The sequence below is a fragment of the Dysidea avara genome, chromosome 1, assembly GCF_963678975.1.
Source record: "Dysidea avara chromosome 1, odDysAvar1.4, whole genome shotgun sequence".
In the NCBI taxonomy this organism is placed as follows: Eukaryota; Metazoa; Porifera; class Demospongiae; order Dictyoceratida; family Dysideidae; genus Dysidea; species Dysidea avara.
Genome location: NC_089272.1, coordinates 36,596,763 through 36,618,572, shown reverse-complemented (window position 1 = coordinate 36,618,572; position 21,810 = coordinate 36,596,763). Strand labels below are relative to the sequence as shown.

At 37.8% G+C, this 21,810-nt stretch overlaps 4 protein-coding genes across 6 annotated transcripts in view; 1 reads left to right on the top strand and 3 right to left on the bottom strand.

Moving 5' to 3' along the window:
* LOC136263621 (uncharacterized) overlaps positions 1-21,810 on the bottom strand; it is a gene marked incomplete in the record, with an annotated part of 463,802 nt that overhangs the window by 366,803 nt on the left and 75,189 nt on the right.
* On the top strand, positions 13,353-17,850 carry LOC136263478 (uncharacterized). Of its 3 annotated transcripts, XM_066058007.1 has the most exons (7): positions 13,353-13,610; positions 14,430-14,511; positions 14,564-14,632; positions 14,685-14,744; positions 14,800-14,874; positions 14,924-15,246; positions 15,304-17,850. In XM_066058007.1, the coding sequence occupies exons 6-7, from the start codon at positions 15,104-15,106 to the stop codon at positions 16,127-16,129; spliced, it is 969 nt and encodes a 322-aa protein (XP_065914079.1). In that variant the 5' UTR covers positions 13,353-13,610; positions 14,430-14,511; positions 14,564-14,632; positions 14,685-14,744; positions 14,800-14,874; positions 14,924-15,103; the 3' UTR covers positions 16,130-17,850. The 3 variants fall into 3 exon arrangements, with proteins under 3 accessions (XP_065914079.1, XP_065914087.1, XP_065914094.1); XM_066058015.1 differs by having other exon boundaries at positions 14,685-14,874; XM_066058022.1 differs by lacking the exons at positions 13,353-13,610; positions 14,430-14,511; positions 14,564-14,632 and having other exon boundaries at positions 14,678-14,744.
* LOC136246431 (uncharacterized) lies at positions 17,906-18,595 on the bottom strand. The gene has a single exon (XM_066037872.1). It carries the CDS (start codon positions 18,593-18,595, stop codon positions 17,906-17,908), a length of 690 nt encoding a protein of 229 aa, XP_065893944.1.
* LOC136246428 (THAP domain-containing protein 1-like) lies at positions 18,609-19,328 on the bottom strand. Its single transcript, XM_066037857.1, has one exon. The coding sequence runs from the start codon at positions 19,326-19,328 to the stop codon at positions 18,609-18,611; it is 720 nt and encodes a 239-aa protein (XP_065893929.1).

Genomic DNA, 21,810 nt, shown 5'->3' with positions numbered 1-21,810 from the left:
CCATTGCATGTGAAATCAAATGTGGCAGCCAAGATATGGCTGCAATGATGTCATTGTCAATCATTTTTAATAACAAGTGATCATTAATGACATTAGCATCGTTGCAGTCATTTGTTGGTTTCCACCTTTGATTTCACAGCTTTTTTCATCCTGGCATTTATGGGGGCCACACTTGTAGGCTGTTTTTGGTATAACTGCCTCAGCATCAAAGGCAGTTGTGGTCAGGGCTATAATATTATCATGATATTGCGTTAACCACAGGGCGATATCATGATATCTCCCTGTGGTCAGGGCAATACATGAAATATAGCCTTGTGGTTTCCTTTGATCTGAGGTGTCAAAGTGGTACATACAACTCCTTTTTGTAATTATAGGTCCCAAAACTGCTTTGAGGAAGAAAAGATAATGAGAAAAATTTATTTATTAAATTATAGTTGTGTTGGAATAATTCATTATCATGTACATTAACTGGTAATTAATACAGCTGCTCCTGCAGAACTCTCTACAAACAGAGTGACTTTTTTGTAGCTCATCATGAACTCTATACTGGGTGACTATATAGTAATGTAGCTGAACTCTACTTGGAGGTATGTAATCTATCTCTTCAGGGAGACTTGTATTGTAGCTGAATTCTCCACAGGGGACTGGTAATATAGCTGAAGTCTTTACTCGTCTGAGTGATTTTGTAATGTACAGTAGCTTAACTCTCTATTGATGAACTCTTTACTGGGTGACTTGCTTGGAATGTAGTTGAACATTTTACAGGGATACTTTAATGTAGCTGTAGTCTCTACTGAATAACTTGATCATTACGAGGTGTAGCCAAACTCTCTACAGGTATACTGTACTACAGTTGAATGCTCTAATAGAGTGCGCACTTTACTGCTCTAATAAGGGGACATGTTCCCTTTCAGATTGAAGAGATACTCTTTTCCTGATAGCCTTGCCCTGTAAGGTGTTTCTTGGTCGTTTAATTCCTAAAATCCTAACACACCGAAGGCTGCTTACAAAGTCTGTAGCCGGCAAGTTGCTACACCTGTATTTTAACTGGGAAATGAAACCACCTTTGAGCCAAAACTTATGTACCTGTGTAGAAGTATAACACAGTCTTTGTTCCTTATATACTGGCTGTTTTTACCATAGTATATATAATATAGACGATACCCCTTTGACATCACACTAAATTAATTTCTTATTTAATATTTTCCATGTAATTGCGGCACAGGTTACCTTTGTGAATGTGTGAGTTGCAAGCCAGTGAAAATAAGAAAACTGTGGTGCATTTGATATTCATTGCTTAGTAACATTGCGAAGAAACAGGGCTATTGAACTTCAGCTGCTCATTGGCTTGTACTGCAAAGTTAACCCAGTCCCCCTTAATCCCACTCTATTAATATGAGTAACTTGATCACTTACTTTTTATTGCTGGACCATTTCTCATTTCAGCTGTACCATTTTTGAGCCTGTTTCCTTACTTTTTGTAGCATGTATATTATACCAATCCTTACTTCCTTTAAAAACTTTTAATGTTTTAAATAGCTAGTTTTAAACGGAGAGTGCAAAATTAACAAATACTTAGTATGACTCCAGGGTCTATTGTAATCAGGATAGAGTTATAGAAACTTCTGCAGGGGATGTCCAGTTGGCTGGGATTCATGAATGCAATATTCACACTGACAAATTTTAAATACAATAAAATTAATGATCTCTCAACCATCCTATTCCCCGCTACGACGTCCCTTTGGAAGTACATACGTGTAAAAATGTTCATTTATTTATTATTGCACAAAGTGCTGCAATTATACAAAATATTGTTATAGAAGATAAGCCTATGTATGGATGATGTTTGTTTGAGCACAGGGTAGAGTCAGAGCAAATTTCATGTACAAAATTGAGACTGCTGCAGTATCAAATCAAGCCATAGGTAGTGGTCAATGTTTGCCTGTAACAAAAGATTGTGATATTCTAATAGAGCAATTAACAACACTAATAGAACAGTCATATTACATATTTTAAATCTGTAAAAGGTACTTAATTTATCAGCAACTTCGCAGTGAAAATAGTCTAAAATACTCTTAGAGCTTACAAATTTTCCTGGGTGCAAGCCCCCAACACCCTACAATGCACGCATACACGGTCTGATGATTCAGAAATTAAATTACACTGTATGCTTCAAATTTCCATTACAAAAGTTGGCCCCTCACCTGCTTCACCACCCCTGAATCAAGACACTGTAACTTATCTATATACACTTAATCATGAACCAGTCTGTAGGAATACGCCAGCTACCAACTGTTTTCAGATGTGATCATCTGCCTGAGCCAAATATGCTCAAATTATAGTATGCACAAAATGCCGTCAGAAATTTCCCATACTTTTCACATAATTATTATGCAGTTTAGTCTTCTCATTATACTTGCATTATGCTGCTAAGTTAACATTTCTTGGAACCTTTTATTCAGTGAATGGCTGAATGCTCTATTAGAGTATTTCACTAAAACGACTGTTCTATTAGAAAATATTGATCTAAGGAACTATGTACAATGAATTTGAGTGTTTATTGCAGTTTCCATTTCACACTGACTGCTCTATTAGGGAATATTGATCTATTTTCAAGGAATTAAGCTCCATAGTTTTGAAATATCCACTTAACATGCCAGCATGATATTGGCATAGCACTGTAGCCTATTATGCTTTTTATTATGCTGGCATATTTGATGCCTGATTTTCAGACCAACCAAAGATAATTTCTACAAACATTCTTATATTGATTTGTTTTTAGTTCATGTGCACAAAGTATGGAATGAATGAAACTATCTATGATTTTATCAGCATTGTCATTGAGCTAACACCAAAAAGTGATGATTGGCTTGTTGTGAATGAGGTATTCAACTGTGTTTGAAATTCAACTGTTGTACAAGCAGACCAAACTGATACAATGCCTCATAAGCAGAAAACTATAGTAAGGCTATGGACCTGGGGAAGACTGCCTGTCTAATTTTCCTTTACATTATATGGGACACAGGCCTTTTGCATATTCTAACTGGCACTAGTTATCTGTTAGTATATACGTGATTGTACCAGGTGCTATAAAAGTATACTGCTAGGTGCATGCCTTTGTGTTCATAAACCTCTTGTTGTACTCAGTGTTGTACTCAGTGTTGTACTCAGTGTTTACATACAAAGGTAGCCAGACTTTGTAGCTACACATTCCAATTATGATATGGGGTAAGCTAGGGATGACGTTACATGGGTCAGTTAGTTGTACACAATTACATATACACTAGACTACAGTACGACTCTTCTGAAACTTCAAAGTCAAGTTTGACTATTTTAAAGTTGTTTGATAAACTCTAGACATAAGCAGATGTATCTGTTTAGTTGCATAACCTCAAACTCAATGCATATACACTCTATAAGACCAGACAAGTTCGGTTAATTGTTTCTCATTCCCACCTGCATTATTTTTCATCCTCCCGCCTCAAATTTTATTAATCACATGCACATATATTTTTGATCCAGAGAAGACTGGCCCTACAGCACAGAAAAATATCTTTCAGCTGAACAAAAGTAAGCAACAGCTTTAAGAATGCTAATTTCTGTATTTCAGATAATCTGCTTTTGCAGTGGTTTGTGAGCATTTGTTAAACAATGAATAATGCACCTATCATCTAACCCCAGTACAGGCTTGGTAGGTGAGTTACCAACATAATATCCTGCCACATATAAATTTTCTATTTTGCAATGGTTCCATGTCAGTTAATTAACAGGTAGCGGCAGTATTTCAGCAGGTAGCATTTGCTTTAGTCTGTGGAATGCCCACTTGATCACCATGCTAGTTGCCTGTACTGAGCAGTATGGGGTTGGCATTGATAGGTAAATATAAAATGACCTCCCTCCCACTATACCATGGTTGAGAAACAAGTATCAAGTTTGCTAATGGCAGTACACTATGTTGTACCTAACAATTTCCAAGCCCTAATGTTGGTCACTTGTAGGAATTGCAAGCCATGTTCTGTTCATACTAGCTATTCCCAGGGGGTAGACAAGAAACAGGAGAAACATTGGTAACGCACTTTCAGTACTTGGTAAGGTAATACAAGTGCACACATTATACCTCAAACAATGGCAGTCAACTCAGCTTATTAGACAGTTTACTTCTGTTCTTCTTGCTCTTCATGATGTACCGTACGCAAGGAAATTTTGACGTCCAAAAAATTTGACGAATCGGGTTAATTTGTCAAATTTAAATTCGTCAAATGTTTATAAAAGTACAGGTTTTGTCTACAATTTCTTGATTTTCGTCAACATTTTATTGGTCAAATCTGAATTCGTCAAATTTTTCTTACTTCAAAATTTCCTTGCGTACGGTATAGATTGGGTTTCGTTATGTAGACATCCTAAAGATCACGTGATCACTTTTAAACCACAAAAATGACGTTACACCGGAAACGCTGGTCGAGTCCTTAAGCGCCTATAGGCGTTTTTTTGCATTCTTATTACTGTGCACTGTTTAAAGAATAAGAAGCGTCTGAAACTTCTGTCTGACATGGTGAAATGGTTGATTAAGGCAAGGATGAAGACATATGTGACCGGATTTGCGAAAAGGTACCTTTTCCACACATTTTACATACTAGCAAACAAAATGATATAACATTTGACTCCTTACACTGATTAACTTGCACTTGGTATCAAATTGCAGCCAGATACTGTACCTACACTCATGGAAAATTTCAGGCAATGGTATGCTGTGATTAAAAAGTTATGAAGCTTCAAAGTTCAAAAAATGGGTCAAATTTTGTGTGTGAAAAAGGTACCTTTTCGCAAATCCGGTCACATATGACAGGTAAACTTTAAAGATATTAAATGTGTGCACTCACACACCAAATACATACACCACAGACTGCAATTTCCACACCTTTGAACAGAGCATGTTCAGCCTTGACATCCTGGTGGCCAACACTGAGGCTTAGCAACTATTAGTGCAATGCCATGTAATACAGAACGTGCATTGATTTTGGGATTATGCAGTTGGCAATGTAATTTTGTACAGGCAAAAACTTTAACAGGAATAACAAACAACTGTACTCACAAAATAAATTAATCGGGCCATTCAACATGCAACTAATTCTAGTACCAGCACTGGTTTCAGGATACTGGGGGGCTTACATGTGTAGTAGGTTGAGTTCATTTGAGAAATTGTATGATTTTGCATGACCACTTAACGATAAAGGTGATGTTTAATTGCAATCAGCTAGTCTAACAGTTCAATACTGATCCAAATGTCAGTTGATCAGTTCACCCACAACAAGCCAATTGTCACTTTAGGGATTAGCAAATGGCCAAGTTAATTTGAATATGCACTCCGCACCTGTACACTCTATTTGTAAAGTCTATGTGCTGAGTGGCTGGACCGTATATTTTATGCATAACTGTGGCCACTCGGTATTGGATATGCAGAAGAGGTAGGACATAACGTCATGATAATTGCGTGATGTGGGCCGTACTGTACATTTTGTCAATAGAATGTAGTTCTGCAGCTGGTTCACCTTAAAGTTTAGTGCTGTAATTGTCAAAAATGATAATTTACTAATGTAGAAATTGTTTTATCTACTGAGCTTTATTAAGCTCCAGTGATCTTATGGTGAGTTTTGCAATAGCGCATCATTCAGACTTGTGTAATTGCTCATTATACTAGTTACCGTTAAGAGTTAATGTGATCGACCTCAGCATCTACAATGATGCTAGATGCTTGGTACATTAGTTTTCCGGTATATAATTATCATTAGAATTCAATTAAATTATGTAACTTTTCACTGAAATCACATGCGTTATGACATCATGTCCTACCCCCCTGTTAGACATAAAAGTGGATAACTTTTGCTGTACATGAGTGAAACAAAATAATATTATGAATAATAATAATATGAAGCAAAACGGCAAATTTCAGTTTTGTCCCAAATACACATACTGTTTTCTTTTCATTTTATACTTACTAGTGGACCAATACTCATTGCAAATAACCACCAGAGGGTTGTTTTGAGTTGGAGGATGCTTTCCAAGGCAGTTTTTAGGCGTGCGTTCTATTAGAGTTTTTGCAAAAAACATGGGCGATCCTTATTATGAACCCACTATTGTGGTTCATGACTATATGAATAAAAAATTGGGAAATTTTAAAATGAGAATAGGGATCGCTGAAAAATCCACAAAACAAGAAGGGATCGCTGGGGTGGTAATGTAAACCACAAATCCCTATTTTGACTCTTTGTCATAAATCTTACTTAATGCTCTGTCATTTCTGTCCATAAATCTTTATTTACATGCTCTGTCATTTTAAAGTGAGTCAAAATAGGGATTTGTGGTTTACATTACCACCCCAGCGATCCCTTCTTGTTTTGTGGCTTTTTTCAGCGATCCCTATTCTCATTTTAAAATTTCCAATATTTTTTATTCATCTAGTTTGTGTACTTTTTATTAATTCAGTAATGGATTATGAAGACGACTGTTGTGAATAGAGTAATTTTGCATTCTGCATAGTAACACCGTCAACATTTCAGTACACACATGAAACTAATCAAATTGCAATGTGCATACAGACTGAGAGTCTCCTAATATGAGCTACAATTTACATTACTGGTGCCTTTAATAGCTGTCAAATTCAGTGCAAGGATTGTTGTTATACACTCGACTGCATTATACATCAGGGTCAACTCCATTCAGACTGGAAGGGGGCATATGTAATACCAGAAAGGCCCGCGTACTAATCCATCGAACTATAGACCTATATCATTGAGTAGTATTTGCTGCAAGTTGTTAGAACACATCATCTCCTCAGCAATATCTTCTCACGCTATTGACTACAATATAATGTGTAAAAAATAACATGGATTTCTTTGATTGATAATGAAGACTGTGGTGAATAGCGTAATTTTGCATTCTGCATAGTAATGCCGTTAATGTTTCAGTACACACATGAAGCTGATCAAACTGCAATGTGTATACAGACTGAGAGTCTCCCAATATGAGCTACAATTTACATTACTGGTGCCTTTAATAGCTGCCAAATTCAGTGCAAGGATTGTTATTATACAATTGACTGCATTATTAGAGTATTTACATGACTGCTCTATTAGAGTATTTAGTCTGGATAACCCGCCCACGTGCAATAATCACGGAGCGAAAAAACCACCTTGCAACAAAGTCATCAGCCCAGATTAAGCTTCTTGGTCTATACTGAGTTTAATAAAGACAGATTCTATTAGCCACAAGCAGCGCACATCAAAAAACCTAACTTTGAGCGTGATCTTGTATGGCTTCTCAAGCGTAATGGCATTTGGGCAAGAAGAAACAGCCCGGTTTGGGATGTTTCCATCCGAAAACGAAAATTAATCAAAAATAGATCATGGACACGCACAATGACCCATTCAGCAAACCTTGCTACTTTTTATCCCAGGATTCTCCTTGTAAACTTCGCTATGCCTGTGAAAGAATAATATAATGAATAATAATAATAATATGAACAAATGGGCATATTTCAGTTTTATCTGAAATACACATACTGTTTTCTTTTCACTTGATACTTACTAGTGGACCTATACTCATTGCAAAGAACCACCAGAAAGTTGTTTTGAATTGAAGGATGCTTTTCAAGGTGGTTTTTAGGTGTGCGTTCTATTAGGATTTTTGCAAAAAACATGGGCGATCCCTATTATGAACCCACTATTGTGGTTCATGATGAACACAATATTGTGGTTCATGATGAACACAACAGCAAATTTCAGTTTTGTCCCAAATACACGTACTGTTTCCTTTTCACTTGATACTTACTAGTGGACCAATACTCATTGCAAATAACAACCAGAGAGTTGTTTTGAGTTGAAGGATGCTGGTTTTTAGGCGTGCATTCTATTAGAGTTTTTGCAAAAAAACATGGGCGATCCCTATTATGAACCCACTATCATGGTTCATGATATGAACAAAACGGCAAATTTCAGTTTTGTCCCAAATACAAGTACTGCTTCCTTTTTACTTGATACTTACTAGTGGACCAATACTCATTGCAAATAACAACTAGAGAGTTGTTTTGAGTTGAAGGATGCTTTCTAAGGTGGTTTTTAGGCGTGCGTTCTATTAGAGTTCTTGCAAAAAACATGGGTGATCCTTATCATGAACCCACTATCGTGGTTCATGATAAAACGCATTTAAAAACTATGGGGGGAAAATACAAGCTCCAGAAAAAATTTTACGTAAGTTTTTATTGCCTCACTGGTGGGTGAATTAAGCCTCCAATGGATAAATCCTGGGCAACATCGTGTTCGCCTGTTCATAGGGAGTACAATAATCTTTGTTTCATCCCTATACACGAAAGGATTTCAAAGTTATAGATGTTTGTTTATGTTGCGGTGACGAAAGAATTTACCGATGATTGTTTTTTAATGAATTTGCCTTCCTTCTCGAACACAGAAGCATGCTTGGGGCAAACACTATACCTAGGTGGATGCAAAAATTCATGGCGAACACAATGAGTGAAGATTCAATTTCGTATGCTATTGTATCAGTAAGTTATGATGGTTTATGTAAGCACCTGTAGATTCTTTTCTCAATAACTTCTGTACATATCAGTTTATTTGCTCATCCGGCTGTCTATAGTGCACCAAGGCATAAACTACCAAAAATGCAAAAAAGTTTAAAATGGGATTATTGGCAAGATAATTATTGCTGCAGATTTAACTTTATGATTTATTAATGAGGCATATGAAAGTTCCCAACTTGGTGAGAAATTTACCATGGTAAACCACAAGTATGCAAAGTTAACCACGATTTTCAAAGATATTAATTTTTGTTTCTTCTTCTCTCTGCTTATCCAAAATTCAATAAACTAGGTATCATTTGAAAGCTCTTTTCACAAGGATTAATTGTTATTGATCAGAATTTTGGAATTCACCTTTGTTCACATTGTATACCCAAAAAACTGTTATTGGTTTAGCTATTTTCAGAGGTATCTAGTTTCACATGCTTTACATGCTTTAGGGTATAAGTATGTAATTTCATATTCTGATAGTACAACTATAGTACATTAAAAGTTATTGATTACATTTTGTGTATCTGTTGCAGGTGATGCACAGGGATGCCAGATAAATGATACACAAATGCGTGCTGAAATTTATGTACATTAAAATATGCTACAATTAATAAAACATAATTGTTACTGTTACTGTTTATCAGATATTCTTCTGTGAGATTTCACTGCTTGTTTGTATTGCTTAACAGTACCTTCAAGCTCCGCTCCTCCTGGAGTACCCTCTAAGTACGCAAACATGTAATGTCGCACCTTAGTAAAGTGCTTTTGTATGCTCTCCAATGGTACAGACTCCAAGGCTGGCACAACATTTTTACGTAAAGAAACTATACTGTAGTTACAATATGCTTTAGAGTACCGCTTTGCTTGAGCCCAGACCCTTTCGATAGGGTTCAGTTCACAGTGGAACTTCGGCAAAAAATAGCATATATGTCTGTATTCCTCAGTCAGCAACCTCTCAATCCTGGACACTTCATTTTGAAAGTCAGGATGACTCCTAAGAATTTCTCTCATCTTGTCTGCATTCATGCCTTTCGTGTTAACACCTCGAAATTCAAGCACAACTCGTAATCCTTTTGGTACCCCATTGGGGTAGTTCATCTTCTGTACTTCTCCACCCCAGTGACCATCTCGCATTACCCGTTGCTTTCCTCCAGACCCTACATTCATCCTACTGACATCTAATGAATTATCTGCCATTGCAGCATGACAACTGCTGTGGTCAAAAATCCACACATGTTTCCAGCCATCTTTCTTTGGGTATTTGAATTCAGCTATTTTAATTGCCTTTCTCATTTGCCGCACAAATTTATCACTGGTCCAATAGCCCTCCTTTGCTTCGCCATATTCAAACAGAGTTCTTGCCTCCATTTGCATTGTTGGATCTACTTCATGTGCTCTTCTATACTCTTCTTGTGTCAAACAAAGGTACCCATTTATCTCGTCAATAAAATCTGAAACCATAATCCCAGATCCTTTACTTTTTGGTTTCATCACAGTTGTGCCTTTTGTTCCCCAAAATGTGGACTGGTCTTCGTTGGCCTGAAAAGTGCTTTCATCATGAAACAGCACAACTGTTTTGTCTATGACTGTTTGAACCGGGCACCGAAGATCACTTGGAAGAGCAGATTTTGCGTCTTCAGTGGGTGCATTGCTTTGATTAAGAAATCCTAATCCAACCATTTTCCGTAAAAACTTTTGTCGATATTCAACAACATCTGCACGTTCGTGGCCATCTACAAAGCAACCCTTCTTAGCAGTAAGCACCTCAAAACCTAACTCGTGCAGCCAGTGCCTTGCTGTTTCAACAGATATTTTTCTTGGAAATCCTGGCTCCAATGTTTCATTAGCAAGCAGACCCTCATTAATCCATTCACACAGTTTGCATGCAGTGAGATTGGGCCTGCCCTTAACTGCAGCATTTTGTCGCACATAATTACAAACCTTTTTATTCAACATTTCGTTTTTCCAAAGCACACCAGAATGTTGATATTGGCCTTGTTCCGTTTTGGGAATCTTGCAATCATTGTTGTAAAATTCATCTCTCCATTCTCTGATGGTTTTCTCTGATTTCCCAATCATTAACCCAGTCAACTCTGATGCTTCTGTCTGACCTTTACCGACAGTCTTACAAAGGTGATACTCCAAAAACATAGCTAGTGAATACTTGTCATCACGAGAAAGTTGAGCCACCCATTCTTCACAAAACACTTCAGATTGATGATGTGAGTCGGATTGTAGGCTGGCATTCAATTCAAACGAAGGATCTACGTCTTCATCGTCAGTATTGACAGCTTCAAACGAAAGATTGAGCAACTCTTCCATGGTTTTAGGCTCTTTCCGGTGTCTCCAAATGCGCAGTCGTTTGAGGCAATCTCTAGCGCACTCAAGGTTGACAGAACCATTCCTCTGTCTTTTTCTCTTCTTCGGCATGTTAATAACTCGATAAAATGTCGAAGGAACAACAGAGAACAACCAGTTAAAGAAACAGCGTGTCCGCGAGTATTACGTATGTTGACATCATAATCGGATCAAAAAAAATCTTGAGACAAATTTTTTTCGGGCAATCGCATAACTCCATAATCCGTGGTCAAATTCGCGCAATTTTTTGTGGTTTCATAAAGGCTATTTATCATTATAAACAACATAATAAACAACAAACTACAACTGTTGACAAGAAATTTATGCTCATATTTCTATTTTGGTAGTTTATGCCTTGGTGCACTATAGTGCTGTATTTCCAATACTGCTTAACTTATGAAGCTGAAACTTAGCTAGTCCATTCTTCTGTCCCCATAGAAAACAAAGAACAAATAAAAAGCATTTTGAAAATTGTGCAGATATCGATGGTTTTATAAAATTAGGTCACATATTTGCATATCAACAATCAGTATTAAATGCTAACAGTAGCAGTAGTAGTTACTGTAGCTAGTGAAAATGTCATCAAATTCAATATTTCACTACTATATAATAGACTTCAGGAACAAGCTTGATAAGGGGTAAATTACTTGAGTATACACAGTAAAAACAAACTAGTGAACATCACTACTAATGTCTACCACAATACTCACTATTTTTGTGTAGTGACGTTCACTACTATGTAGTGAGGGTCACTACAAAAGAGTAGTGAAGGTCACTACACAAAAATAGTGAGTATTGTGGTAGAAATTAGTAGTGAAATTCACTACTACTTTTTTACAGTGTATGTACTAAGTATAAGCTTTTACTAGGTTTTCTTACAAAACATGAACAAATTAACTTTACTTACAAACCAGCAATGTATAAAATTATTGTGACATAGTAATATATAAAGTTACTTGTGATTGGTATTGCATGTTTGCATACTTGAACCATACAAACAAGGCTACACATTAACACTTATAACTGATGATCTACTATTGGTCCCAACTTTAAATTCACAGTGATAAATGATAGGTATTAGAACAACATGTAAACCAAAATTGTGACCGGATTTCACATAACAAGGCTTCCACACACACACAAAATCAAACTTACGTTTTTACCAGAAATGGATTGCTGGCCTAATACACTATCATATTCCACACTGTACTTCCTTCAGCACTGGCAAGTCTGGTTTCTGTGGCAGCTTTCTTCCGACCCTGTCAAAGCCACGAGTGGGAGATTGGTGCCATTGAATGGCCATGGCTTTGTGATAATGGTGTGCAGTGAGCTGGGACTTCACAGAGAGCTCGCCAATAGTGTTCTCAGTCAATTTGGAGTGATTTGAGGGCCATGGAGAGCCCAAACTTGGCCTCTGGATTCCAATCGTCTTCTTGCTTCATTTTATACCCCTATATTAAGCCCACCCACCACCCCCACCCTATTACTACCACCTGTGATATTATTACCCGCTCGAGAAAAGCTGCCCAAAACAGGGCTAATTTTGGGTATCAGAAATGTATACACCCATTCAGTGATAGCTAGTAAATAGATGCATACTTGGGGCAAATTTTGTTTGCACAGCTGTAGGCACTGGTAATACACAATGATTACTTAAAATCACCATATCTCCTAACGAAGCTTTGTGCGTCAAAGCCAGGTTTTGTCAAATTCAGTCACAATTAAAGAATATATATTTTTGAAAATTAATATCAAAGGAAAAAGATACATTTTTGTGGTTTGACCTTTTTCTTTGAGCAATTATAAAACATTATGTATCACCTGTAAGAAAATTTAATAAGGATTTCAAACATCTAACCCAAAAGTTCCTACGTGAATTGCAAACAAAGTTATGGTCATTTTATTGAAGACGTGTAAGCAAAATAAAATTTTGAGAAGAAACTTTGAGTGGTCATAACTTAAAGGAAGACCAATGAAATGAGCCAAATTTTGGTGTGAGAAAGTTTCTTGAAAGAGTCCATGTTTGTGCCAAATTTCATGAAAATCGAAAGGGGTAAGGATTTTTTTTGTTGATTTGGTATGGAATGACCCATGTACTTCTTTAGAGGTGAATGGAGTGCCATTAAGGCCACATGAAGCCTAACAAAAACGAAAAATGACCTTCCCCTGCCCTGCCATTAACCAGCGCTTTTCCATGCAACCACCCACCGCGGTCATCATCCCTTCCATTATCATATAATAATAATAATAATAGTAGTAGTAGTTTAGTATAGTAGCTATACTAACGTACGATAAAAGATGATAAATTCAGTCAACTTCTCGTTCACGGTAACTTTCAGTTTCACGAAACAAGTTGATTATGGGCAAGCGGCCTAGACCACGCCCATGTGATACCATGCATGCGCATCACGTGGCAAACCTACCGGGGGGCTCAGTGTGAGTTGAGGCCGAAACCGGCCCAAAAGACTAGTTGAGGTTGTAAGTGACTCTGGGTTGGTATGATTCATGCAGACTGAAAGAGCAACCGACCACGGCAATAGACCTTATCCGCAATGACGTCAAAAATAAAAATGGACGCTATAGTAGGGGGACTTTGTACAACGACTGATTGGAATAGATCCGTGTAGCAGGGGCGGATCCAGGAGCTGGCTAGGGGAGGGGCACAAATAGGGTAAGTTGTAGGTGGTTGCATGCATGGGGAGAACCATATTCTCTATAGTTCAGTGCTGCTTTTTTAAAGCAGCAAATAATTACCTCTTAGTGGTGTCTCACTGTTGATATTTGCCATTTTGGCCTTTTCAGATGGTTGTGAAGTCTTAACTGAAACTGTTTAAAAGGCTCTGAATGTCTTAAATAACAGCAACACGATAATTATTTTTAGAGGCGCTTAATACGCACGAAGGTGCTGAGCGACTATTTTACAGTTAGTTTGACTTCGGTTCGCTTTGGTCTCAGGTGAATTTGTAAGAAATGCTAGTAAAATGTGCATATTTTCATAAGTTTTAAACTGATCTCGGTTGGCCTGACATAAAATTTACTAGCTGTTTTAATCAGAAGCATGGCTGGCTCCTCCACAAGGTGGAGAGGGGGGGGGGGGGCATTTGCCCCAAATGCCCCATCCTGGATCCGCCATTGTGTAGAGCCAGAAGTGTTTAAAGAATTGCGCCCAATCAACCTGTGAGATTTGTAAGTTGTAATCCGATGCAGAAGCACGTGCCATTTTTGTTATGGCTGTGATGGTTGTTTTCTCGGCTGAATTGTTTCGCGCCGAATCGGGAAAGGGGGTAATGACAAGTAAAACTGTGTGATCCTTTCCCAAGGAATGTTCTGTGCCACTTGAATTACCCGTTAGCGTGTCTAAGGCTATTTTCACTGCTCTGTGGGGGGGGGTAACTCCCGTGCAGCCTACTGTAGGTAATATCACAAGTGTTAGCTAATGCAGTGACTATTTTGTAAAACGGTTTAGATGATCCTTGTTTTGCCATTGAAGGTTTAAAGATGGTAGCTAAAGCCAAGCAAACTTAAAGGTGCTACCTCACTGACAGTTCGAGGCGATAAAGAAGCACAAGATGGTATGTACTAAAATGTTTGTCGCAAGCTATAATGTTGTGGTATGGTATGTAGATTACAATGACAATGAACTGCCTGAGATGGTGATGGCTGACAACTACCGGGAAGATCCACTACATTGTGGTAAATAAAAGTAGTAGAGATGCATGAATCTCATAAAGGTTATCTGTTGCAGCAAACTATGACACACTTCGCATTGAGCCACCTGCAGAAATGGACAGAAATTTGGATCATAGTATGATAGCAATGATTTGAAGAGATGTATGCCTGTTACTCTTGACTTCGTATAGGTTTACCAGGATTTGTTAGCAGTGGCACAATTCAAACTGAACAATCATTAGAAACAGATGAAAGTATAGATCAGAGTAAGATGTGAATTCATGTGTGTGAATGCTTAAAATATGAATTTGATAGGTATGCCTGAAGTGAAGACTGAACTGTTCACAGAATCAGATGAACACCTTGATTGTGGTAAGATGTGTATTGAATGCTAAACTGTTGAATTCAGCGTAATACCTTACCACTGATGTTGTTTCTGATTTCCCGGTATCCCAGTGTACCAATGATGAGGAGCCAGCAGAGGAAAACTGTGATATGGTCATTCTTACTGAGAATGACATTCCTGGAGCATCACTTGGCGGGATAGACCCAAGGGACTTGAATGTTACCCAGCTAAAGAGGTGGCTTGTTTGTCGGGATGCACCAGTCAGTGGAAACAAGCCACAGTTAATTCAAAGGTATGTTTATATTGCTTACTAGGTAGTTCATAGTATACTTTGTGCATTAATTTGTAGAGTATATGATTATATCAAATATGGTTGGGATATCTATGTCATTGATCCTGATGGTGGCTCCAATGTTAAGAAAAAGTTGCTGGAAATACCTTCTAACACTGAGACTGTTTTACTGCAATCGATGCCAAAGTCAAATGACACTCAGTGGACAAAAGAAATACACAAAATTCCAAAAGTTACATTTAGCACGATCTACCAGTTTTTAGTTGAATGTAAGGCACTTGTTCAGAAAGCTGACCGTGTTGATAACATCATAGAGAGAAGAAACAGTTCATTACTACACTGTGAAGGTGACAAGCCAGTAGATTCTGACGTTGGAGATCCCATTGTGTATACCCGCACGCTGGACAAAGCTTATCGTTTTTTTGTGGACGGCCATGTCCAGAAGATTAGGTATCATCCTATGCCAACTCAGCCTGATGTTATTTGTATAGGATCATCAGTTTTACCTTCGATGAAAAAGAACAAGATGTACAATGTGTTCATTGTGGTATCAACACTTACTGCTCAGATTAAAGTAGCATTTTGCGTTTGCCCAGCTGGACTGTCTGGGTGTTGCAATCATGTGACTGCAACACTTTACTACATTGAAGAGTATTTCAGATTAGGAATGGATGAGGAAGACCGTAAGGGCTGTACAGAGAAACTTCAAGCCTGGATCCAGCCTAGGAGCATGAAAGTAGATGCACGACCAACTGATTTGGTTCGTCTGACAAAGAAAGTATATGGGGTCGAAAGGAGACCAAAGCTTTGTTCAGTGAACAATTGGGATTGCCGACCAACATCCAGGAGAGTCTTGCAACCCAAGCGGAAAGCTAATGTATGAAATAGACTAGTGAAGTTGGATCAATCAAAGAAAGCTGCTTCCACCTGTGCCATTCTCACTGCAACTAATGATGCAAGTAAAAAGAAAGCGGTCGCAACTCAATCAAAGTTACTTAGACATGGAACATCTTGCTTTATCCAGTTGTTTGATGACGAGCCTGCTCCATCAATAAACAGAACACAGCAAATGCGGGAAGAAAGAAGGGCTAGGGCAGAATCGAAGCAGATTAAATTCAAGCAAGATTTGTCAAGGCTGATTGACAATGTGGGCCATGATCACTGTTACTGCAGCACAGAGACTATTGCTAGTCAGCATGAAGTGAACGATATACCTGCACCTCTACATCTTGTCAGGCAGCTCTATGAAGAGCATATCTGTATAGGGCCGTCTGAAGCAGCAGAATTAGAAATGGCTACTCGTCAACAATCAAAGTCAGACCTTTGGCATGAGGAGCGCAAACTGAGAATTACATCATCAATAATGAAGAGTGTTTGCAACAGACGAATGAAATCAGATGTGAAAGTGTTCTTAAGAAATAAGCTGTTTCCGAAGCCTATAAACTCACCAGCTATTAAGTATGGAGAGAGAAATGAAGAAATTGCGATCCAGTGTTACATCAAGCACCAGGAGAAGAAGGGAGTCGTACTGAATGTTAAAAAGTGTGGACTTTTTGTGAATCCAGCAATTCCCTGGCTAGCTGCTACCCCAGATTCTGTCATTGAAGTTGGGCAGGATACTGGGTGTTTGGAGGTGAAATGTCCTTTTGTTTGTTCAAACAAATCCTTTTCCGTTGCTGCAGTAGAGGTTCCTTCATTCTGTTTAGAAGAGAATAATGGAAGGCTACAATTGAGAAGAAAACATCAGTATTTTTACCAGATACAAACACAGTTATTTGTCACCCAAATGCTTTGGTGTGATTTTGTGGTATGGTCCCCAAATGAAGGCATTGTAGTGGAGAGAATCAGTTATGATGAGGAATTCAGTAAGATGATGATTTCTAAGGCTCGCACGTTTTATTTTGATACTTTTTGCCATCTGCAGTTCCATGCACTATTATTTTGTTCAATTCACCACACGCAACAGTTTCATCTGTGTTTACTTGTGCTGCTAAAGAAGAGCCCTTGACTCCTCACCAAGAAAATAAGACATCTGAACAATGTGAAGATATCCAGCTATTATCAATCTCGCCAGATAGCAGACCGTCAATCGATTTGTTTCAACAGCTTGGGTGTGTTCGTCACCCAGTTAATGGTGATGGCAATTGCCTTTATTATTCAATTGCACACCAGGCTGGTTTGATTGAGCCAGATTGCCATGGTGATACTTCTATAGTTATCCAGTTGAGAACTGTGGCATTAATCTGTATGCAAAAATACCCTGGTGTACGCTTAGAAGATGGTATGACACCTCAACAATGGGAACAAAAGAAGCTGCGGATTTTACATCAAGGAGAGTGGGGAGGTGATTTAGAGGTACGGTTGCTTGCCATTGGCTTGAGCAGGGAAATAATTGTGGTTACTGGCTCAAGAAATACATTTACATTTGCACGACGATTTCCTTTTCATCCACCTCCTATTCCCAAGATGAGAGGTGGAATTTTTATTCCTATGAATGTTGCTGAATTACTGGAGCAATGGAAATCCTTTGATCCATTTCCTCTACTGATTATATACAACGGCATTAATCATTATGACTCCACAGTTTTTATTGATAAATAGTTATTTAATGGTATGCATTTCATGAAATTTTCTGTTGATAATCATTAAAAACAATGTTTTAACAAACCAAGGGTGGTCCAAAATTACAAAGCATGCAGCAGACATAAATCAAATGATTAGCACAGTCCCACACCGATGTAGGGATTTCATCTCGTAGGATCCGAAACTCCTTAACGCGTCCTATTGCTCTTTCCATGTGTACTCTCAAGCGAGCAATTTTTTTCATCAAAAATACATCACTTGCCGCCATCTGACTATTGGCTGAAAGGAACGGAGGCATATTCAGGCGAACACCATAAGGAATTAAAAGATCCTGAATCGTAAATCCCTTATCCGCCATGATTTCATCTCCTGGTTCCAATTTTTCCAACAAACCACTGACTTCTACCAGCTTACGATCTGAAATAGATCCTTCATATGCCTCAGACACAAAGGAGATTGCACCACTTGGAGTCACTCCTATCAAAACCTTGATGGTATTTGTGTTTTTGTATGGTGAAAAGGTGCACGCTTGAGTTAGCAAGGAAGAAGGTCGCTCAATTGGAAATTCTGTGGCATCTATTATGATCCGTGTGTTAGGGTAGTCTTTCTTGAAACTTTCAGGCATATATTTCTTCACTATGTGCCATGGAGGAAATGTTTCAATTGACTTAAAGCTGCGATACATAAAGTTTATCCACGTATTTGTAATTCTTGAAACTGATGCTTGCGAAATACCAAATCTGTTGGCAGCATCCATTTCAGGCATTCCTAGCCTGATTCTAACCAGTGTCATAAAAAAACTGTTCAATCAGTGGTAGTTTGAACGAGGGTCCAACTTTTGATTTGTCATAGTCAAGTCCGCTTCTTTTTCCGCCCCATTGTCGTATCACACTTGCATCAGGCTCAAGAATTTCTTCATAAAATGCCAATAGCGTCCCATAGTCGAAAAATCCGGTGTAGAGTCTTATCAAGCTATCATCGTCTTTAATGCTGTCTAATCTGAAAAATGATTTATCGAGTTGGTTTTGTAGTTCTACTAGTTTCAATTTTAAATCACAATTCTCTTTCAGCAAATCTGAGTTGGAAGGCGTTGAATCACATTCAGGGTCCATGTCACATGATAACTCTAAATCCGGTGTCTCTATAATTTCCATTTCCAGCTCCACAGATATCAATGACCTGCGCTCTTTTGTGTCATGCCAAGGAAAAATTGATGGAACTGCACATTGCTTTAGGCGTCGTCTACCCTCCAGCAATTCATGCGGCAAAGTAAAATCTCCAGGCTTGAAGTGTGCAGAGCATATTTTGGTGTGCTTGTTTACAACAAAATTGGTACCAGGATCACGACGAATCAATTTAATCCATAACTTTCCTTTGGCGGATTGAATGTTGGGAAAAGAATGATATGAAATTCTTCGTAACCCTAATTGGATTCGCTTCTTATTACTGCCAGAAGAGTTTCTACAGTCTGGAACACAACAGTAGTCACCGTGCCACATCTCCTTGCTTCTAGTAAACTCTTGGGTAAGTTTAGCTAATGCATGATCATCATCTATTCATATTATAATGAATCATTTTAAATTTCACCAAACAAATAAATACCTGCTGGTTCCATCCGTAGCTGTGAATGAAACTCTTTGATCACATGTCTGTGGTCCACTACAATGCAGGGGTTTAAATGGCTCTTGTCTGCAGTGTAGTGGACCACAGACAGGGGTTTAAATGGCTCTTATTCAATTGCTCTTGTCTGCAGTGTGAATGATTTTAAGCAAGTACGTAGTAGGTGTGAACAAGATTTGGTAGAGAGCCAACTGTTTATTATACAATACATAATAGTGTACAGTACACACACAAGATAGTCTAATAGGTAATGTACTGATCGGTAAGTGGGAACAATAGTATAAGTTTTGCTTTGTAACTATACTTGACGTTTCTCTGTGTACCAGTACTAAACCATAAGTTGTACAATGACACTGCATAGATGACCAAATCAGCTAGTAGGACAGACAGACAGATATATGTGTACATGTCTACATAATAGCTACTATATGCACATCATAGCAACTTAAGATGACACTAATATCTTTTAAAACACCCAGTTACCACCACTATTACAACATGTTTTAGAGTCCTCAATGCAATCAAGAGCTTATCAAACTAATCACTTACAACATCTTATTTATTGTACAATATTATAACAATTAGTATCTACAAACAGTATCACTGAAGTTTCAAGGCTTATCACAAACAGTTTATTACACTTGTACATCACATCATTGTAGTACAACTAACATGCAGTGAATGTTTCATCTATCAGGTCCTTCCATTTTACCTTTCCAACATGATAGGTACTATAAACCCTCTATTAGATGATTAGTCAGGTTGACTGCTCTATTAGAGAGTTTTAAGTGTTCATTCTCACACCAGGCAATAATTGTCACATCAAGCCAGTGTAAATATTAAACCTGATGACACTACTGTGGTGAGGTAGATAATGAGCTATTGTAAGATAGCAACAGACATACATGTTTTTTAAGCAGATAATAATAACATACTCTAATAGAGCAATCACATTATATTCAAGCAAGACCAGTTGTTGACAATGACAATAGATTACTTACACAAGAAATGTCACAAACAGAAATCCATTTTACATTCATTTCACAGCAATATCAGTGTTTGTTTATTCTAGGGTTTCTCCTTTTAAGAATTTGGGGGTGACCAGGTGAAAGTCTGTATGATAGCTAGCCAGCCACACTTATCAAAGTTCATAACTATTAGACCAAATAAAATGGTTGAAATAGTCAAGGCTATGTCACAAGTGTCGATTTTTGTGATTGGATGAAGCCTAATCCTATGGTTTGTAGAGCTTGATGAATGAGTGTCATAATAGTATTGTAGTGATGACATAATGGTGTAATGTAAATAGATATTCCATTATATTGTACTGTGTACGCTGAATCTGTTGAATAATTAATTTGTGTGACACATTATATTGGCCGTAATTGATGTTACTACAAGGCAGTAGCAAACTAAAAATGGTTGAACATTTTCCAAGAATAATATTTAAAACTTAGGTGGGTACTTTCCTGGTTATAGGGCCATCTCAAAACAAGGATTTTTTTTAAAACCAGGCTTTCTGAGATTAAAGCTACGGGTATTTTTGCTGGCTGTGCATGCTGGTCTATGAATTGGTCACTGAGTTAGGCAATAAAGGACAAATAATAATTGGTCACTTACACTAGCTACATACTGAAGAGCTGTTTGGAAAATCAAAAAAACAACATAATTTACAGACATTGTTGTGTTGATGAAAGTTAAATGAAGAAAATGTGCAGTCATTCATACATCCACACACATTTGGCATCAGAATTGTATACTTGCTATATTATAAGTCAGTTCCTGATCACCTGATGAGTTACAGTAGCTCCGACGTAGACAGCAATACTGATCAAGGTAAACACGTGTTCTCTATCCAATGGGTTTGTAAATACATATCTAATCCAAAACAGCCAAGCTGTGAAAAAAAGTGTGCGGCCCTCAGAAAGGCTATGGTGAAAAAAGATGAAATCCAAGGTGGCGGCCAAGAAATGGCTGTGATGGTAGGTTAATGGTAAAAATTTTAATAATGACAATTCAGGTAAATTTTGTGAAGCGGCACTAAAATTCACCTGAATTGTCGTTATTAAAATTTTTACCATTAACCTACCATCACAGCCATTTCTTGGCCGCCACCTGGGATTTCACATCTTTTTTCACCATAGCCTTTCTGAGGGCCGCACACTTTTTTTTACAGCTTGGCTGTTTTGGATTAGATTTCATTTCTTTTTGTATTTGTATACCCCAAAGCCGGCCTATGGCCAGCTTTGGGACTTTTTTAACCTATGTTTTTTTTCTTTACTACAGGAAGAAGAAAAGATGAAGTAGATGTACTTTAAATATTTTATCAGTAAATGTACAAATTATATTTATAATACATAT

Coding starts and splice junctions, on each gene's coding strand:
- LOC136263478 (XM_066058007.1), top strand. CDS start 15,104: ATGGTCATTCTTACTGAGAATGACATTCCTGGAGCATCACTTGGCGGG. Junction 15,247..15,303: donor AAGCCACAGTTAATTCAAAG/GTATGTTTATAT, acceptor ATTAATTTGTAG/AGTATATGATTATATCAAAT.
- LOC136246431 (XM_066037872.1), bottom strand. CDS start 18,595: ATGCCTGAAATGGATGCTGCCAACAGATTTGGTATTTCGCAAGCATCA.
- LOC136246428 (XM_066037857.1), bottom strand. CDS start 19,328: ATGTGGCACGGTGACTACTGTTGTGTTCCAGACTGTAGAAACTCTTCT.